This window comes from Nyctereutes procyonoides, unplaced genomic scaffold (genome assembly GCF_905146905.1).
Source record: "Nyctereutes procyonoides isolate TBG_1078 unplaced genomic scaffold, NYPRO_anot_genome, whole genome shotgun sequence".
Taxonomy (NCBI): Eukaryota; Metazoa; Chordata; class Mammalia; order Carnivora; family Canidae; genus Nyctereutes; species Nyctereutes procyonoides.
The window spans coordinates 27,493,199-27,514,714 of NW_026575125.1; the positions used below are offsets into that span (position 1 = coordinate 27,493,199).

Here is a 21,516-nt window from a genome sequence, read left to right on the forward strand (position 1 = left end):
CTCACCCTTACTGATAATAATATAAGAAGGGTTAAATAGGGATATACTTATCACCAAATAACGTTTTAATGGATGAAGGAAGTTTCATCTTTATCAATTAATATCCTTAACGCCTTTTTAGGAGGACCTTGCCCTGTGGTGATTGACAAGAATTATTCCTTTCATTAGTTTCCTCAATACTTTATTAGGCAGAGCTGCAATTCTTTTTTTTTGCTTAACATCTCTAACTTCTAGCTGATGATCAGTAAACTACATGGTATTCAGATATCAAGGTCTTTACTTATTAGCCTTATGATTTGGGATAAAATATTTAACCTTTCTGAGTCTTTGTAAAAGAGTTTTAAGAATGCTGTTTCTACTTACCTTGCTGAGATATATATATATTTTTTGAGAATCACATCAAGTAGTATCACTTGTAACCTTCTCTATAGCAAGGCACTCAAATTTTATAAGCTACTGCACTTAAATAAATCTTGTATTGTTTCTTTCTGGGCATGCTTTTTTGTAAAATTGATCTTATACCATCTTCCAAAATTATCCATTTCCTAAACTGGCTTCTTAATTTTTTTAAACTAAATTCTGCCCTTATAACTCATTACATTATTACCTTGTAGTGCTCAATCAGAGAGAATCCAGCACACACACAAACACACATACACACACAGAGACACAATTGAAGCAGCAACAACAAAAATCTATGAAAAATTCTCTAGTATGTGTAATGAACTCTGATATTTTCTACTTTGCTTTGCTTCACCCAAAAGAAATGTTGGTGGTAATCCACAAAATGATTCATGATTCACAGCTTGGAAAAATACTAGTCCATTAAAAAACAAAACAAAACAAAAACCCAAAATATAACCAACAACAACAAAAAAGGAAATGATGTCCTTACCATCATTTCTGGCCATTTCTTCCCAGGTATCTGTGATCTGACAAAAGTACTTTTCACTGCATCCTACTCATTTTACCATTTTTTAGAACACTATCACTTTTCAAATATTTCTTCCTTTCTCTGAATATAGCCTTCTCTTGCCTATTTCCCTTATCACCTCCTCTGTGAAGCTCTTTCAAATCTTCTAGCCGATTACTTGCTTCTTTTATTCTCCCTTCCCTGACTCTCTTAATATTATACCCACCTCTATTACACTTCTTAGCTGTTATTTTAATTGCTTAAATATCCATCTGCTGAACATACCATTTATGTGACAATCATTTAAATGTCCATCAACTTGGTAAACTTTGCATTCTCTGTGAATAGATTGGGGTTGTGTCAATTTCAACATCCTGACCACCTCACACAGCATCTGACACACAGCAGCTCCCTTGTTACAGCTTACTGAATAAATATATTGATTTTAAAAGTTAATTGAAATACAAGGAATTGGCAGGGCTAAATGTTCAAACTAGAATTTAGTGATTGTACACAGTTTTTTCTAAAATACAGGTAGTCTTATGGGCAGATCCATCCCATGAGTAGACAGGTAAGTGGTGCTCTCCTAAGCCCTGTGCATGGTGGAATGGTTGGTGTCATGTGGTTCTCTTATCTAAATATCATTATGATTCTACTTCAAAATTTCCATTCTTAGTGATAACCCAATGACACTGTGAAATATTTCAACAGTTCAGCCTCCTTTCAATGATATATCTTGGGTGGTTATATACTGATTGAATTGCCCTTAAATACTCTTCTAGGGATAGCCCTGGTTATGAGATTAAATTCTCAAATTCCCATGAACTAGGACTTGGTAGAGTTTGCTCCTCATAACATACAACTTGAATGTTAATATGCCTCTGTTAAAAAAAAACTAATAAGCAAACACACACACACAGCATAGTTTAACAATTGTGTTGTTTTAAAGGTTATTTCATCAATCCATTATTAGTATTTAAAAATACATAAATTATCCGCTTGTAAGCACATACAAAAGCCATATATTATTAAAAACAAATAGAGATTCAAGGATAAAATATTTGAAAAATGTATTATTTGAAAATAGCAGTAAAATGGGATTTTCAAAATAAATCCATGTTAACTAGGATTTATAATACAATATAAGCCTGTACTATTAGTTGTAATGCCAGGATTTGGAGAACTAGGCTGGCACATTAAATTTATTCATTTTCACAGCCTGCAGACATTTTAATGTCTGAGTAGCAATAAGAACAAATTACCTAAAAACTTTTAATAGTATATAATAAATTAAGACTGAATAGTAATGCAAAAGTGGGTACAACAGGACAAAATTATGAATCTCATATAATGATCCAACAACACTTAAAGTGTGGAAACAACACTGGTATTCTGGAATATAGTACCACAGTTGATCCAAATTGTTTCTCTCCTGTCAAATAGAAATTGCACATCAATATCAAAGTACTGTAAACTGTTCATTACATGCAAATGGTTATGTTTTGCAGGCTTTCCAAAGAGACTCAAACTTCTTTATAAAAGGAGACAGGCTAGACAAAGAATTTCTCTAATGATGCTAGGTTTCCTCTAGAGTTTTTCACTGATAAGCAACAGAAATTGCCTCTGGCAATAAGGAGATTCATAGTGAAGAAATGGAAGGGTTCACAGGAGTGAAAGGAAAAATCAAAGAATCAAGCTTGGAACAGGCAGGATTTCAGAGGTCCCCATAGTAGGAGTAGTATGTTGTTCTTGACTGGCCATTATCATCAGAATGAATAAACTCCAACCTTATCACTTACCACAAGATTAAAAGCCTCAAGAAAAAATTATGTTTGGCCAAGCTTAGGACCTATGTTTAGGACCACTGATAGTTTGAGAGAAAAGCTCCAGCAGAACAACCTCTAGAACTCTCTTGGACAGAATACTTGATTTATTGTCCCACTAAGAATGTCCAGGTACCCAAGAGAAATTGGTGGTACTATCAGTAAGACAATGGCTATACTTTCTTTACAACGACTAAGTCCACCACACTTTATTTAAGTGACTTTAAAACTTCTTTTGGTTTTTAATCAAACACCTTTTCTTAAAGCATGAAGTTGAAAGTTGACTTAGGGGCACCTGGTTGGCTCAGTCAGTTAGGTGTCTGCCTTTGGCTCAGGTCACAATCCCAGGGTCCTGGGCTCGAGTCCCACAGCAGGCTCCCTGTTCAGTGGAGAGTCTGCTTCTCCCTCTCCCTCTGCTGCTCCCCTGCTCATTTTCTCTTTCTCTCTTTCAAATAAATAAATAAATAAATAAATAAATAAATAAATAAATAAATAATAAATAGTTGACTTAAATAACAGGCCTATTTTGATTTCTTCTTTTTGTTACCATGGCTTTCAATTTGTTTTATAGATATGGCCCAAGTCCATTTCTCTGTTATATCAAGTAACAAAGAATGCTTAGAGAGAAGGTAAAAAAGCACTTGAAATTTTATTGCAACTTACTGTTCTATCTTCTAAAATAAGAGTTAGTAAACTTTTCCTATTAAGAGCTACACAATTTAACATTTTAAGCTTTGTAGGCCAGACAGTCTCTGTAACTACTTAACTTTGCCTTTGTAGCAAAAAGCAGTCATAGACAGTTTGTAAATACATGTGTGTGTTTGGGTCCCAAAAAAACTTTATTTACAAAAATAGGTAGCTGACAGGATTTGGCCTCCTAAGTTTGCTCTTCTAAAGAATTTATTATTCTTAGGATCAATATTAAATGTATATTGTATTAAAATTCATTTCATTACAAGTACTCTGAGGAATATCAAAGGTGAGATATTTACTTATAATAATAATAAGTTCAATATTCTACATGAAGTTCTAGAGTCTACAGTGTAGGATATTTGTCTATTGTTTCAGTTTCTCTGAAATATTCCTTGAAATGAGTCTAGGTAAAATAAAAGCTTGAACATAGACAAAGAAGGGATTAAAACTTGAAGGACTGCATAATTATGAACTAAAATTACCTACTGACAAAAAGTAATAGTGAACTTTTAGTTAGTGAATAAAGCCTGAAGGGGGATATGCTACTATATAAATATGCATTCATCTCTAACATATCTATTTCTTTCTTTTCCCCATATCCCAGAATCATTTCTCTTTATCAGTTTTGATTAGAATGACTTAATACAAATTAATTGCCAGTAAAGTTCTGTGAACTATAGCCTCATAAAAAATAAAAATTTTAAAATATGTGAATTATGATGTTTGCAAACAATCCTGGTCTCAGGCTCCTACCTATAATTTGGTTATAGAGTAGGAAGATTTACTATTCTTACGACTAGATACTTGCTATTCAGTTTGATGAATAGTTCATCCTGAACCATCTCATCTGTGAACAGGCCTCTTGTCCTATAATTTGTCAATTTTATCATTTTTCAAAATTTACAACTTATGTCAGAACATTTTCTCACTCTCTGTGTGACTTCTTCAATATCTAGCTCTTTCCTTATGCTGCCTTTCACAGTATAGCTCTTTCCTGGCTTCCAAAGTCATGTTTTCTCTATTAAGTTTGGGAATCCAGGAGATGTAATGGAGGAGTGTCAAAAAGGACTAGAGAACACAAATAACTACTGTAGAAAAAAACACTCCTGTTTTCCATAGGCTTGTTCCAGGCCTTTCTGGAACAATGACACTGCCATGAGGTTCAACCTTAGCCTTAATATGTTAAATTCATGAAGCTGTTAGCTTATTAAAGGAAATGAGTTTCTTTGCCAACTCTATATCCCTAGCAGCGGGCAAAGTCTTGCCTGTGCTAGGCTAACACTAAATGTTTGTTGAATGGATTCAGGTATTTATGATATGTTCAAGGAGTAAGAGAGTGGAGCCATCATATTGTTAAACCATTAGCAAATATGAACATTTTAAATACTCTGTATGAAGAAGAGGTCAGGGCAGCTCAATATAAGGGAGCATTTCTTGGACAGGAGATGGGGTAAAAGTGGAAAGAAGGACAAGTTTGGGGTAGTCTACCAAAGGGAATAATAAGATAGATATATAATTGTTTCATTTATGCAGTTATTCATTAGAATGAGTATTATATGTTCTATATACAATGAGATTATTATTTTTTGAGAGAGAGAGAAAAAAAGTGCACAAATGAAGGAGGGGCAGAGGGAGAAGGATAGACTATCAAGTAAGTCTGCACTGAGCACAGAGCCCAATGTGGGGCTCCATCTCACGGCCCTCAGATCATGACCTGAGCCAAAATCAAGAGTCAGCTGCTTAGCTGGCTGAATGGTTCAGTCAGCTAAGGAGATTGTTCTAAATGCTGAGTATATATCTGTGACCAAGAAAGACAAAGTCCCAGCAAGGTTCACATTCTAGTTGGAAATATAGATAATAAACATGCAACCATATATTACAATTTCAGCCATTGACAGTGTTATGAAGACAGTGTATATGTGTGTGTGTGTGTGTATGCGAGAGAGAGAGAGAGAGAGATCTTTAAGATGAGAGGAGTTACAAAAGTCATGTCTAAGAAAAAACACAAGGGCACAAAGGTATGTAAATAAAGAGAAGTGTACAAAAATCCTGAGAGGGAGAGGATTGGGACATATCAGATAAGAACTGGAGCTAGGGGGATCCCTGGGTGGCGCAGCGGTTTGGCGCCTGCCTTCGGCCCAGGGCGCGATCCTGGAGACCCGGGATCGAATCCCACGTCGGGCTCCCGGCGCATGGAGCCTGCTTCTCCCTCTGCCTGTGTCTCTGCCTCTCTCTCTCTCTGTGTGACTATCATAAAATTAAAAAAAAAAGAACTGGAGCTAGGGTAGAACCATCAAGCAAAGAGAAAAGCAAATTTAATCATAGGAACAAGCATTAGAAGGAAGGGTAAGAAATTATGAGAGAAGAAACAGCAAGATCAGTGTGGCTAGAATGTCTTCTTTGCAAATATTGCACTTCATGAAAATCACTCATATTAGCATTAATATTATGCTTCACCAAATAATTTTGAATTCACATTGCTTCTATGTTGATGTGAGCAGGGTTTTTTTTTTTTCAATTTGGAATTTGCAATTAGCATGCTTCACTTTTATTTGCAGAATCTTACTCTCTTGATAATTTCTTACTCTAAGAATGGGGATCCCTTAGGGATGGCGTGTTTTTCATGCATTTTAAGCAGTTCTTTACTGCTATGGTTATTACAATAAGTTATAGTTTTGGTTTTTGCTTCTTTCCAGTAATGGGTGGCAATCTGTCATCTTCTTAAACATGCCGTGCTGGACAACAAGAACAAGCCATTGGAATTATCCAATTAATTTAGTATACTTATTTTATGAAAGACACATTTGATAGGCAACAATTTAGAGCCCCTCTCTGAATTTCTGCGCTGTGCCGAACTCCCAATAAATCTGTTATTTACTACTTCTGAAAAGATGCATAGGAGCCAAGAAGTTGTAGAGGAGTTTCTAAGCAGCAATAAAAGGCTAACAATATTTACGTAAGAATGAAGCACCCAACTGTTCAACTGTATTAAAAGGCTGAATTCTCCATCCACTACCAGCTAATAACACTGAAAAGTTTATTGTAAGATGTAGTCCCGTGCTTACACAATGTTGTAACCCTAAAGCCACGAGAGACAAATTCTCTTAGCACTAAATTTTCACGTTGATTCCCTTACGTTAGTGTGTGCCCTTTGGATACAGCCACTGGGACTACCAAACAAAACTTTATCACTGCTGGGGAAATATAAAGGGCCAGCGATTGTAGGAATTATTCTTAACATCAGGGTCCCAATGAAGGGCAACAGATGGCAGAAATTTTTACTCAAGTAATTTTTCCATCAAAGTTCCTATCAGCATTTGACTCCCAGCAGTGCGGCTGTGAAGAAGCCATCCAGCTCACCAGCCAGCTGGTGAAAATCAGCACTGTAAGAGCCAACTGTATAGAAAACATACTTGTATTCAATTTGGTCTTTTACGCCATATGCTTTTATTCTAGAAAGCCTTTGATCTAATCCATATTCATTCAAAGTCATTCATCCCCTATAAAGTCATTTGAAGGAGCAGATTACTGAGTAGGTATCAGAGTACCTCCAAAGAAAAAGACCAAAACTCACTCTGTGGCAGGGAGTGTCAGAGACCTGTGCACATTCATTCAGCTCTCTTCGTTTCTGGGCAAGCCAACAGGTTTTCACTAATGACACCTGCTGCCGGAGGACTTTCTGGATGTCAAACTGGGTGAGGCTTCTTTTGTGAGGAAGAAAGCCTTTTCCTCTTGCACTTGTCTCAAGCTTTTGGGCAGGCACTACCTGCCTGCAATGTGTTCTGTGAATCTAAACTTCTGAGCTTCAGGTCCTTTAAAAAAGCACTTGGGATTTTGTTTTTTCTCTATCCCAAATAGCCAAGGTAGGCAGAGATGAAGAGCTGCGAAACACAGACTCTTAGAGACTCCTTTCTGTGCCTCTCCCCAGCTCCAAGACACCAATGTCTTTTTCTTGCCATTTATCGTTTCATCTAAGAGCTCACAGTAATGTTCTCATGCCCTAGCCACACGGTTTCTACAGAATTTTCCATTCTTCATGCAAGCTTCCAATTTGAGAAAAGGCAAAGTATATTCTGCTGAACTGGGACATAAATTTAAACTAAAAGTTTGAGATTTGATGGTGAACGTGAACATTACAACATGACATATGTAATTCATGTTGACTTTATCCTCAATCACAGTGGATTAAGATGTATCATTATGTTACAAAGTAAACCGCTTTTAACTGAATTTATTTGCAGCAATGTATGTAAGTATATTGCACATGCACAATATAATATACATTACGGAGGAGTAAAACGTGGTAGGATTGAAAGAGATACCAGAAAACTAATTGACTTCACATTAAAAAGATGATATTTTGGGATCCCTGGGTGGCGCAGCGGTTTGGCGCCTGCCTTTGGCCCAGGGCACGATCCTGGAGACCCGGGATCGAATCCCACGTCGGGCTCCCGGTGCATGGAGCCTGCTTCTCCCTCTGCCTGTGTCTCTGCCTCTCTCTCTCTCTCTGTGTGTGTGTGTGACTATCATAAATAAATAAAAATTTTTTTAAAAAGATGATATTTTGCCTAAAATCAGCAGTTAAATCATGTCAAAATAACACACTGCCATTCCACTCCCTCTGTTGGCTTAACATTTGTCGATTTAAAGCCTAAAAAATTTCATCTAAACAGCCCCTCTTCTGTTTACTTTGTAAGTTGCTTTCAAATGGAATTTCTTAAGATTTCAAGGTGTCATGCTTGCTCGTGGCAACATTCTTTAGAAAGTGCTGGTAATTTTTATTTAGTCATTTGTTCATGGGAATTTGTTTTTTTCCACCTTGTGGCTATCATGAATAGTGCTCCAATGAGCATTCATCTACAAGTTTTTGTTTGAACACACATTTTCAAACCTAGGAGTGAAATTGCTGGGTCCTGTGGACATTTTATGTTTAATTTATTGAGTAACTGCAACTGCTTTCTAGAGCTGAAATATGGTCCACTAAGCAGCATTACCCCATAAAACAAACAGGCTCCATTTCCACAAATAGCAAGAAGACTCTTTCAAATATTAAATCTAATGGTGATTTTTATTATTTCTACTGTCAGTCTCAAGGATTTTCAACCCCCATTAAATAGTAGTCCATGTTTTAAAACTAACTGCTTTCTACTCCAGAAGGACATGTAAAGCTAAACATTAGGACACTTTGTGATTTCTACTTTTCTGTTTTCACTCAAGGTATCTGTTGGCACACCAATTCACTCTGTCACTATGTGAGTTAATGTTATTTTCATAACTTTCTTTCATGGTGTTCAGCTTTCCCTTTGAAAACTCCCATTAACATTTCTTCTTGTTCTAAAATGAGTAGGCAGAGGTGTTAGCTATCTGAGGAGGATGTGTTTGGCTGAACTAGAATTTTCCTCAATTCCTAATCCAAGAGCTGTACTTTGAGAAAGTGTCGTAATTCATAAAAAGATAAGGTTTAATGAAATTGTCAGGTTGTTCAATCTGCATTTCAGATGGTTGGGGACAGTAATTCAGTAAATATTTTTTTTTTGTTTTTATTGATATAGGCTAATCACTAAGAAGTGTGATTAGTTACACTAAGATCTTTTATTTATTTTGTAGAAAATGGCATTCTAAGTGCTATATGCACATCTCATTTTTATTCCTATTTAAGAGAAGAGATAGCAGAGGCATGAAGAGATATCAGATATTTTCCTAAGATATTAAGCTAAAAGAGCTAGGACTTGAACCCATACTTTCTGAATGTAGCTTCCAACCTCTTAGCCAATCTTCTGAAATTCTATTAGAGCCTAACGTGACAAGTCAATATTTTTGTGGTTGATAAAATTTTGCATATGCACTCAGTTACTGCTGGTGGAGTGAATATACAAGAAGATGCATAAATAATTGAGCGAATGTATTAACAAATAAGTTTTTAGTGGCATATGACATAATAGATATATTTTCATGCAAAAATTTAATTTTTAGAAAGAGATTTCCTGGGGATCCCTGGGTGGCTCAGCGGTTTAGTGCCTGCCTTCAGCCCGGGGCATGATCCTGGAGTCCCAGGATCAAGTCCCACATTGGGCTTCCTGCATGGAGCCTGCTTCTCCCTCTGCCTGTATCTCTGCCTCTTTCTCTGTGTGTGTTTCTCATGAATAAATAAATAAAATCTTTAAAAAAGAGAGATCTCCTATTGTGGTATGACATATTTTTGCAATATCTTGAAGAATATGAATTCACATGTTTAATTTTATCATTAACTTAGGACAGAGATAAAAATCATTGAGTTGCATAGAACCAGACCATCTTTCTGGTATTGGCACTTTATTTTGAATGATAATATCAAGTGTTAGTAGAACACTGATTTGTCTTTTTCCAAGTTAACGAGTTAAATAAAATGTAGTTTGATAGAAATATACACAGAAAAGCATACAGCATGTACATACTTTTTATTTGATCTCATATTTAGACATGATACTTTTGCTAAAAATTATATATATGAGGCTTCAAACTACAGTGTACCCCTGCATATATCTGTTTAGTACATGGGCAGTTTGGTTGATTTTCCTCAAAGCAACCATTACTGGTTCATGCCAAAAAATCTGTCTGCTAGTAACAGGTGCCATCAACATTCTGTTTCCTAAAATAATTTCTTAGCGAAAATTTAAACTCTTTCTCTTATTTGTTATTACTCAATCAACAATGATTATGGCCAAGATAGCTGAAATTATCAGGGATTCTATTTGTCTTACTAATGGTGCTGCCTTACAGGGTCCTTCAGGATTCGCTTTCTGAGACTTACCAGAATGGAAAGATAACCTTAGGCATCTTATGTACATGTGTGTGCATGCATGAATGCACATGCTTGTGCATGATTTTTGAGCTTCCTAATCACTAGGGAAAAATACCTTAACTATTTAGAGGATTTACAATATCATTCACAGGTCCTTATCTAGAAGAACTTTACCCTGGACATACAGAATTCCCTTTCTTATTTTATGTGTAAGTTGAGTAAAAAAGAGACTAAATAATGGTCTTTTTAAAAATTCTCCTATTAAGGGGGAAAGTATTGATAAGATATTTATCAATCTCAACTAAACCACACTGTCAAGAATTGAGGATCTTTAGACATTCTCAAGGCATTTACAAGCATTACACAGTTGCAAAGGTATGTAGAAGTAAATGTACTAAAAGATCAAATGGCATCAAAATAATTTGGTTTGGGCATCTGCTTCTAGCCAAATTGGAGTAACAGGGACCAGATTTAACCTCCTGGCTAAAAACTGAAGAAAACTGACAAAATATATGAAATGATGGTTTTGAGGACATGAGATACCACTCAACGAAAGATGCTGATCTCTGAGAAATTAGAAAGAATGAGGTGACTCCATACTTGCTGCTGCTTACTGTCTGGAGAGATTTCCAGGCTAGGACAAAGGATAAAGAAACCCTCACAAAGCTAGGAGCTCTCCTTGAGTTGATGAGATAAATCTGGGACTTCCAGGAGGCCAAGGTGGCTAGAATTCACAGGGCAGAGTACCAAAGGGGAGATAGATACAACGAGAGAGAACACTAGAGACCCCCACCCCCCGAAAGCCTCTTCAAGTCTTCAGCTGAGTCCTGATCAGCTGTTCCATGTGAGCAAAGTATACATGATGAGGGAGAGAACTATGCAAAAAGGTGAAAAGTAACAGTCACCAGAGCTCACACACAGCTGGGAATATGCCTCTTCCTCCTAGCCACAGTAGAAAACCTCATCATTCACAGAGCATAGGAGAGCATACTCAGAAAGGTTCTGCCTCAATTGTGGGGCAAAATTAGCTCTAGACTTACGCTGTTCTGCTCAAAACTCTCAATGTCTAAAAGAGAGATGTTCAAAAGATCAAATTGGTTCCAAGTAAATTAACTGTGTCCCAGAACAAGGGTCAAGAATATTTATCTGCACAAAAACACCAAGCACTCAAAAAGTGATAATTTACACCATCTGGCATCCAGTCAAAACGACCAGTCATCCAAAGAAGCAGGAAATAAACACCCACAATGAACAGAAAACTTAACTGAAAATGACCCAAAATAGACATAGACGACAGAATTAGTAGACAAGGACATTATACAAGTTTTTACAGTTGTATTCCATATTTTCCAAAAAGTAGAGGAAAGATTGACAAATTGGGTAGAGACATGAAAGATGTAAAAAGACTCAAATCACACTGCAACAATGTCCAAGGTTAAAAATATACACTAGATGGGATTAACCACAGATTAGATATTGCAAAAGATGAGATTGGTCAATTTGACAATATAAATCACATAATATGAATTAGAATAAAGACCATAAAGGAAAAGAATGCAACATTAAAAACAATGCCTTAAAAATTCCAAATTTGATGAAAACCAAAATCCCATAATCCAAATAAGCTTAACAGACCTCAAGAACAAGAAACATGTAGAAAACTATACCAAGGCATATCATAAACCAATTGCTTGAGTTCCAAAAGCACTCCTCAATAAGCCTTCTATATGTTAATCTCCATCTTGGAGGGGGCCTCCCAAAGATGCTGACCTGAAATATGTACCAAAATCCTTATCAAAACTACTCTCTGAGGAGTAGAAAGGAAGTATACCTGAACTTCTGTATTGCTTTTTCTTTTTTATAGTGAGTATGTATTTTTTAATAATAAAAAAACAGATTAAAATGTATAACTATCTTGTGTAAGTTATCTCTGGAAATGACAAAAGGTTTAACATCTCAAGTACACCTTAATGGCACATATTTTAGAGACATAGTAATGCTGCATTAGCTCCAAATTCACTTTAGTGCTCTTACAAAATGTATTTTCTATATGATGGCAGATTGGAAAGCCATGGATTTTCTATCTTCAATCCCCATGCTGATGTATATACAAATTTGACACATAATTACCCAAGTTCTTAAAATTATTCATATTATATGTATACACAGCTTACCTATATGTACATGCTTACATCTTACCTTTTTAATGTCAGAAGGTATTTTTGCTATGCAAAAAATTATTTGAGAATAAGGAAATGTAAAGTTGAATATGATACTGCTTTTATGAATCCAGCAATTTGAAATGTCTGAACTTATAAGTTACCTTTTTCTTTGCTTTCATCCATCTGTATTTTATGGCATTAAAAATTGGCCACAACTTAAATCTGCTTGATTGAAAATTGGTACATGAACAATTTGAGTAAAAAGTTACCAAAATACTTAAGACTTGGTGTAATAAACTCAATATGTCTTATACCTAAACTATATATTTTATAACCTAAGTTATAACCTCCAAAAACTAATTTATCTCTCTCTGCATACTCAAATGACACCGCAAGTTGAAATTAAACTATACACTGGTTATAATCCGTATGTTGCATTTCCATTAACATAAACCATAAAAAAGTCAATAAGTACCACCAATTAACTCTGCATTGTTTTGGCCTCTGGACTATCTCAAAGGCATCCTGTCAACAGAATATATAGAAATATTGCTACAGCACAATTGTCTCTAGGGAAACAGAACTGTAATTTTATCATGATGGATATTTCCAGCAACTACATTATTGCTAAATATGCCACAAGTTCTCCTGGACAGAATTCAACATAAGGCAAAAACATACACTGCCCCAAAGCCGCAGGACACCCTGCTACAAGATGCTTCCCTGTATCACAGATTCAATTATACTTCGCAGTTCATCAGATAAACCAGTTAGATCCAGGCTAACTCTCACACTGACACAAATAGTCCACAGCACATCCTCCCAGCATGGTCATTATGATGATGTTCTAATAGGTGTAGTGATAACAACAAAAGTTGGGAATTATCAATTTCCATCATCCTTCACAACCTGAACTTAAAGAAGTTAAACAGTTGTGATAGTGTGGCAAAGACAGTGTGAAAAAAGAGATATCAAAACCTTACCTTAAGATACCATTTGTATTTGGCATGTTCCCAATTCTCAGGAATTTGTGTCTTTTTGAGAAACTGTTCAGCTTCTGTTAGCCATTGATTAAGTATCTTCATATCATAATGAAACCGCCGCCATTTTTCCACAGATCTGTCAAATCTCCTAGAGGCAAAAAATAGAGATTAAGAAAAATAAGTGGATTACGCAAATCACATGGACATAGCATATATGTTTTATTATGTGGACAAGGATATTATTTTGATAGTTTCTCACATTCGTAGGTTTCAATTTCAATTAACAGAGATAAATGATATTGAACAAAATGGATTAATTAAAATAAAAGGCTGTAATTCTTCCCTTCAAAATCAAACACATTTTTTACCAAAACAAAGATAAAAACAATTATGGAGTATTAACATTTTATTCCCTGTGAGCATATTTAAAAAATATTCCAGGAATTAAAATATATATATATATATATACATATATATTTACACCTAAGAAAATAAGTATTTCAAAGCTAGATATTCAATGACAACATATTTTTTGGATCAAAATCTAATTACCTGCACTGGGTGTTATTTTTTTAAAGATTTTATCTATTTATTCATGAGAGACACAGAGAGAGACAGGCAGAGGGAGAAGCAGGCTGCATGAAAGAAGCCTGATGTGGGATTCGATCCCAGGACTCCAGGATCAGGCCCCGGGCTGAAGGCAGGTGCTAAACCGCTGAGCCACCCAGGGATCCTCACACTGGGTGCTATATGTAAGTGATGAATTACTAAATTCTACTCCTGAAACCAGTATTACCCTTTATGTTAACTAACTAGAATATAAATAAAAACTTGAAGCAAAAAAAAATCAAATTACTTCATGAAATTACTTCATGAACCTATCAATTTCCTTATTACTTTTGATCCAAAGGAGTTTATTCACTAAGGTCTTCAAATATCCAGGATGACAGATGTAACTTGTATCACCAGATCAGATGTAAGCAACCAACTAATTGATATACTAGTCTAAACCAGGTGATGAGTGGTGTCTTCCTTTAATCTTCTTGTTATTGTATCCACTAATATTTTCAATTGTAATGCTGAAGGAACTCAATGCAAGGTACTGTGTCAATATTGCACATGGAAAGAATATTAAGAAGGAGGTACTTGGTCGTGTTCTAGTCACAGAAGTGACTAAGGCCAAAATGAGTAAGGATTAGATGTTTACTTTAAGACAGTTTCACATAAGAATCACCAATTAAATCAGTATCTTTGTGAGTGGCATCCTGACACTGGTATTTTTTAAAGCACCCAAGTGATTCTAATGTATAGTCAAGATGAAAAAACAGTCTATAAAGGAAGTTTTAAAGTCCTGTGCTTTGTTTTTTTTTTTTTTTTGAAGTTTTATAGTCTTAAGGGGGTTATGAACTACTGGGTCTCCTGGGGCCTGTCCAAACAGGTATTTACTAGCATTAAACCAAAAACCATCCTGAAAATTTCTGGCTGTGGGACTGCCTCAGAGTCCAGTGGCCTGTAGAAGTTCTCTGAGGTCTACTCTTAAGATGCAATGGGGTATAGTTTTGAATATCTCCACATCTTTTCAGATCTGTACCTCCATTTAAGAAATTTAAATAATCTAAGAACTTAAATAATGCCCCAACTCCCTATTGTTTTAATGGGAGGAGAATGGAATTAACATTTCTTGAAAGGTTACTATGAGCCAGGCACTGGGCTCCTATAACACCCTCCACAACATAACAATTATTATTCCTGTTTTTCATTGGAGAAATGTGAGAGGCTGAGTAGTCTGCCTAAAGGTAAAGAGGAATAAAACGACAGGAAGGGGATTCTAACTCAGATCTCTCTGGCTTCAGTGGTGCCTTTCATGGTCTTCCATGCTCTTTGGTAGGATTTACTTTTTTTAAAGATGAAGTCTTACTAGTTACATAATTCAAAGAGATAGTTGTAGGGATTTTTTTCTTTTTTTCTTCTTTATCATCTTCCAAATAATGAATCTACATACATTGCATTTTTATCAGACACCCCACTTGATGATTAACTATATTTCTTCCTTTCTTAAAGATTTATTTATTTGGGGGATAGCAGGAGAAGGAGAGAGAAACTTCAGCAGACCCTGCAATGAGCACAGAGCCCAAGGCAGGGCTCGATCTCACCACCCTAAGATCAGGGCTCTGAGATCACAGCCTGAGCCAAAACCAAGAGTCAGACACCTAACTGACTACACCACCCAGGCATCCCAACTATATTTCTTACTCTAAAAATGCCTAAAATAGTATTTTGGTAGCACAAAAAAAGGAGCCAATGGTAGCCAAAATGGATAGTCTTTAATTAGAGCTAGCTTAAAAAGAAGAATTTTGCCTTTAATAATTAAGGGCATTCTAGAGTTGATCAAATATGATATATCCATCAGCCACAAAATGATCTTGGAAATATTTTGCATGCTTAATGATAATTTTGTTTTCATATATTTTCAACACTAATCACAATAAATGACTTAAGAATGCATCTTAAGAATTTATTCCCTTTATTTTTTAAGATTTTATTTATTTGAGAGAGCAAGAGGAGGAGAAGGAGAGGGATAAGCAGCCTCTATGCCCAGCTCAGACCCCAACATGGGGCTTGATCTCTCAACCCTGAGATTATGACCTGAGCCAAAATCAAGAGCTAGACATTTACCTGAGTTACTCAGTGTCCCAATAATTTATTCCCTTTAAGAGAAAACTGTACATTGCACATGTCCTATAGTGCCTCACATCGCTGGAGTCAAAGTTTTTGTTAAATGATCTAAAAAATGATGAGGTATAGTTGGTATTGTTCCATCTTGGTGAGACTGTAGCTGATTTAATTTTCATTATATTTTTCTATGTTGTTAGGTTGTTCTACAATATATGTTTCATACTTTGATATTCAGAAAAATATCTTCAAAATAATTTTAAAAGGCAGTTTCATATGCTAACAACTATCACCTCCAACTCTTCCTGCTACCACAGTTTGAGAAACAGGAAGAAGCCAACTGGAACACAAAGGAGTCGATGTTTGGTCACAATTTACATTCCACCTTTGTGACAGTCATCAGTCCCCTTCTTACTTAGCTTTTCTTCCCTCTACCCAGCCACCAGAATTATCCTCCTGCCAACTCCTTTCAGCTACGGGCAGGTGACTGTTTTTCTACCATTTGTACTGTAAATACCAACTTTTCATTCCAGGCTGCTGCTGCACAGATGTGTCCCTCCACCATTCAGAGCACTGGCGATTATACCTTCCACTAGATTCCACAAAGCCTCTTCCCCCACCAACTCCCATTTCTCTTTGCGGATGATCTTTCCTCTAAATTCCCTGAAAGAAGAAAACCATAAGGTCCCATACAATTGATCATGGCACCCCTAGCTCTGCAAGACACAGCTGGAAGGAGGAAGGAAAGGAAAACAGTCTGCAGGCCCAGATTCTCTATTTTCCATCCTTGTTCCAGGCCCACAAAAATGAGACAGGCCGGACTTGTCAGCCTCACGGGACCATCTGTGGTTCCGCAGGCCCTGCTGCTGCCTTGGGACTGTGTGACTTTGCACGAGAGTTCCATATTCTTGAGATGCCCTCTTGCTTCCTTTTCCCCAATTCCCAAAATCCAAACGTTTGCGCTAAAAGATTTAGGCTGAACTACTCACACTGTCACTTTGTAAACATCTAAATCTAGAGTATTCGTTATATAGCCTGCAACTGCTAAAACTCTGAAAACTGTAAAGTTGATTTAATTTTATTATTACAATTAATGTTTAAATGAGTAATTCTATTCAAACAAAATATTAAAGAATAAAAGCATGCACTTTACACGTGATGACATTTAATGTGAGTAATAATATTTTAAACTCCATTTCAAGCATCACATAAAATTTTAAAATATACTTTTCAGCATTTTAATATGCGTTGTTAATAGCAACGTCTAACTCTATTCTTGAATTTACTACATAAAATTTCATTTTTTATCATGACTACTCTGAAATTCAAACTCTTTCCCACTGAGGAAAATTCTGAATGAATAGATATAAATTTTGCGAGTTTTACAATGTTACATTTATAAGTTTAATCTCACATCAGTCATTAGGCTCCCTCAACTTCTCTCACTCCATTAATTGGACTGTCCAGGATTAAGGAAAAAGGCAGCAACAACTCGAAATACATGGAGATATTAAAAATACCATTCAGGAAAATAAATATAAGTTTTACCCTCTACATTATTACTAGGGGAAAAATGTTGTTGCTTTTTTCCCTGGCAGTAAGAGGAAATGTAAAACGAACTAAATAAAGGACAAAAATGGCAGTATAAACATATGGATAATAAATCAAGTAATTTTAAAATTTTGCAAATATTAAAAATTCTCATTCACTATGCAAGCAGTATTTAAAATTACACTGCTGCTTCATTTATGTGCGGCATAACTTACTTCCTGCTGTTCTAAATCAAGTTAGTCAGATTATTCTCAAGCATAAATTACATTTAGGGAGTAATTTAGGTACTTTGGGACATACTTTAACACTTTCCGGTCATTAAGGTGGTGCTCAATTCTATGAAATAGATTTAAATAAATAATATCTTAGTAGCCTTCTGACATAACCATTGTGGCTTTATACTTAAGCCTGCTAACTCAGCATTAGGCTCTTATTTCTTCCTACGTATTTCATCTTTGAAGAGGTGAGTGGGAGGTACCTCCACTAATGTCTTGTGGTCCAAACAGTATGTGTTGATAAATAAAGTTAATTAGTTCTTTGTCCCAAATCATAGTCCCTTACTCCTCCTCACCCACCTTCATCCCCGCTTTCCCAGTAATATAATTACGTAGTAAAAGCTAAGCATGCTAGCAGTAATGAAGGGTTTTATTTTCTACAGAACCTGACCTACTCCGAGGAGCTCTCCCACAGCTCCAACTCTCCCCACTTCCCCTGAACCCCTCCTAAGACACTGCCCCAGATTTCTAGACTAAAGTGTGTCCTTTGATGCCTATATTTTTTTATACTGGACCCAGGTCCACTCATGTATAATAGACTCTACTGCAGCTGACTGTCTCACTGCAAACATTCACTGGATACAGGCTTGTAGCTGAACCCATGCCCTCAACTCTTCAAGCAGACAGAGCACAGTGGTCCCACTGCTGGGGTTGGAATTCTGGCTTCATCATTTACTGTGTGGCCTTGGATAAGTAAGTGACCTCTCTGAAAAGTAAGTATGAAAGTAGTACCTACCTCCTCCTAAAGGCTAATGTATGGGTGAAATCAATGAACGTATTTAAAGTTCTCAGAACAGTATCTGGCAGTGTTCGACAAACAGTTGTAGTGGTTGTTGGTGTAATTATTCTGCCTCTATTTGGCTTAGGTTTTCAAAAACCATGGTGGGCTATGTCTAACCATAACCACACCATACATATTTTCGAAACACCTTCTATTGTGACACAACATAGAGAAGGATACATGCAATCCCATGTTACCATCACCAAAGCCAAGAAATTAAAACAAACAAAAACTTCCAGTAGCTAGAACCCCCCCCACCAAACTCCCTCTCAATCACTACTCCCTCCTGCCCCCACAATATAACCTCCTTCTTAACTTCTATGGTAATCATTCCCTTAGAGCTTTGTAATTTATGTAATTTAAATACACATCCCTAACACTAGTGTTTGGTTTGTATGCGCTTTTGAACTTTTTATGAATGCAACCATATTATATGTATTATTTTGTGTGAGAGTTTATTTGCCCAATATTATGCTTTTTTTGCCTTTTCCCCCTTAAAGTTATATTTTAAGATTTTTATTAAAATGTGTTTAAATTTAGTTAATTAAAAATGTTTCTTGGAATGCCTGGCTGGCTCAGTTGATTGAGCATCTGACTCTTGATTTCAGCTCAGGTCATGATCTTAGGATCCTGGGATAGAGCCCTGCAGTGGGCTCTAGGCTTAAAGGTGAGTCTGCTGGAGGATTTATCTTCTTCTCTCTCTGCCGCTCCCCCTTCTAGCATGCATACACAGGATCTCTCTCTAAAATAAATAATCTTTTAAAACTGATTTCTTATTCATTGTATATTATTTTGTGTACTTTTTAAAACTGTTACTAAATATTTAGATTGTTTCTAGTTTGAAGCTATTATAATGCTGCTATGAACATTCATGTACCTATTCCCTGAAATGTTTGCAGAAGCATTTCGGTGGAGTATATACCTAGAACTGAAATGGATGAGCCACAGGTTATGTGCATCTTAAAGATGACAACATGCTGTCCTAGGGTTTTTACTCCTAGCATAGTATCATATGAAAGTTTACACTATTTTTTATATTTTACAGTCCAAGAAGCAGAGTATGAGAATTCTAACTGCTCCATATTCTCACTGCCACGTGGTACTGTCAGACTGTTAAATTTCAACCATTCAGATCATACATAGCGATATTTTAGCTTTAATTCGCAAATCCCTGACTTCTAATGGGGCTAGAAAATTCCTTCTATGTTTATTGGCCATTGGATTTCATATTATGTGAAAACGACAAAAGTCTTAGTGTTAATGTGAAACATTAAACACATTTGCTATGTACTATAAAGTGATCATTCTATAAACACTATCCAGACCAAGATATAAAACAATTGTCAGTAGTCCACATGCCTTCTTTGTGCCCCTCCTCACTTTTCAAGAACTTCTCTCAGTTTTCTATCATTGTCTGTTTTGTCTTTAAGATTTGTAGGAAATCTTTCTAATTATGGATGCACACACTTCATCAGTTATATGTGTGTTCCAAGTATCTCCTCCCACTCTGTGGCTTTCAGTTTTGCTCTATCAATGTCTTTTGATGTACATAAGTTATTAATATAAAATATACTCTAGTATATTATTTTTATTATTAGTGCTTTATACATATATTTGAGAAATCTTCTATCCAACATTCTTTAACATATCCTCTTATTATAAAAGCCTTATTAATTTCCCTTTTCCCATTTAGATATAAAGTATATATATATATATATATATATATATATATATATATATACTTTTCTAAACAGAAGATTCTATTTTATTTTGTAAGGTAAGACATACATATAGAACAAAATAATGGTGTACAGTGGAAAAATAAAAATGTGTGCAGTGAAAAGTAAGTCTCTTCCAGTTGACTCCTGCAACTCAGCTAATTTTGCTCTCACTATAAATGGAATTTTTATAATTTGAAATATTTCTAGAGCAAGAAAAAGGAATAGAAGTACTTTGGTATTATGTAATAGCTTTTTCTTTCAGTTTTATTATTTTCAGTATATCCATTGCTAGTATTTTTAAAGCTCAGCATTGACATTTTATTTTGTGATACCCTTAATCCTCTCTAGGTTGTGAATCTGGTTCTAAGGCTTCAAGCCACTTTGCAATGGTACTTTGCTTTTAGTTTTTTCACAGTGGTTATACTTGAGTTTACAAACCCATTCTCATGCTTTATTCCCTCTCTCCACTGCTGAAATCCTACATATTTTATTTCCCTTGTTTCTCCTAATGTGTTTATTTATTGCCATACAAGTAAACAGAAAAGATGGTCTTTATTTGCACTGCATCATCAACAATTTATGTGACCTCTTTCCAAACACAAAGGACTCTTTTGTCATGCTTAAAGGAGGCAGAGATATTTTTTGCTAAAAAAAATCTCATTATTATAGAGGAACCTCTTGGATTTCCTATCTGGACATTTTCACACAGAATCTCCTAAACTCTTAAAAGTTCAACTAACTTATAGAGCAGGGATTGGCAAATTTTCTGTATAAAGCTCTCCTGAATAAGTATTTCAGGCTTTATTGGCCATGCAGTCTTTGCTACAACTCCTCAATTCTGCCAAAGCAGCTAAAAACAGCCACATGCTGATCAGAAGCAAAGGGGTTTGACTGGGTCCCCATCAAATTCTATTTACAAAAGCAGATGTTGGGCCTGGCGTTGACTTTACCTACCCTGCATCTAGAAAGTGATTACTACGCAGTTTTAGGTCCTGGCTTTTATCTGAGTTCTTTATCCAGCTTTTTTGTGGAACCTGAAACATGACATATTACCAATTCCTTATTTTATCCTCTGAATCAATACTTATAATTTTAGCTAATGATCTCCAAGCTGGAAATCTGGAGGTCATCCTTTACTCATCTCTTTCTTTCTCACCATG

At 35.8% G+C, this 21,516-nt stretch overlaps 1 protein-coding gene across 6 annotated transcripts in view; it reads right to left on the bottom strand.

Moving 5' to 3' along the window:
• DMD (dystrophin) overlaps nucleotides 1-21,516 on the bottom strand; it is a 2,039,779-nt gene that overhangs the window by 1,060,647 nt on the left and 957,616 nt on the right. For all 6 annotated transcript variants that reach the window (XM_055339022.1, XM_055339018.1, XM_055339021.1 and 3 more), the window contains one exon: nucleotides 13,356-13,503. In XM_055339022.1, the coding sequence (XP_055194997.1) occupies nucleotides 13,356-13,503 (148 nt within the window). The remainder of the gene's footprint in view (nucleotides 1-13,355; nucleotides 13,504-21,516) is intronic.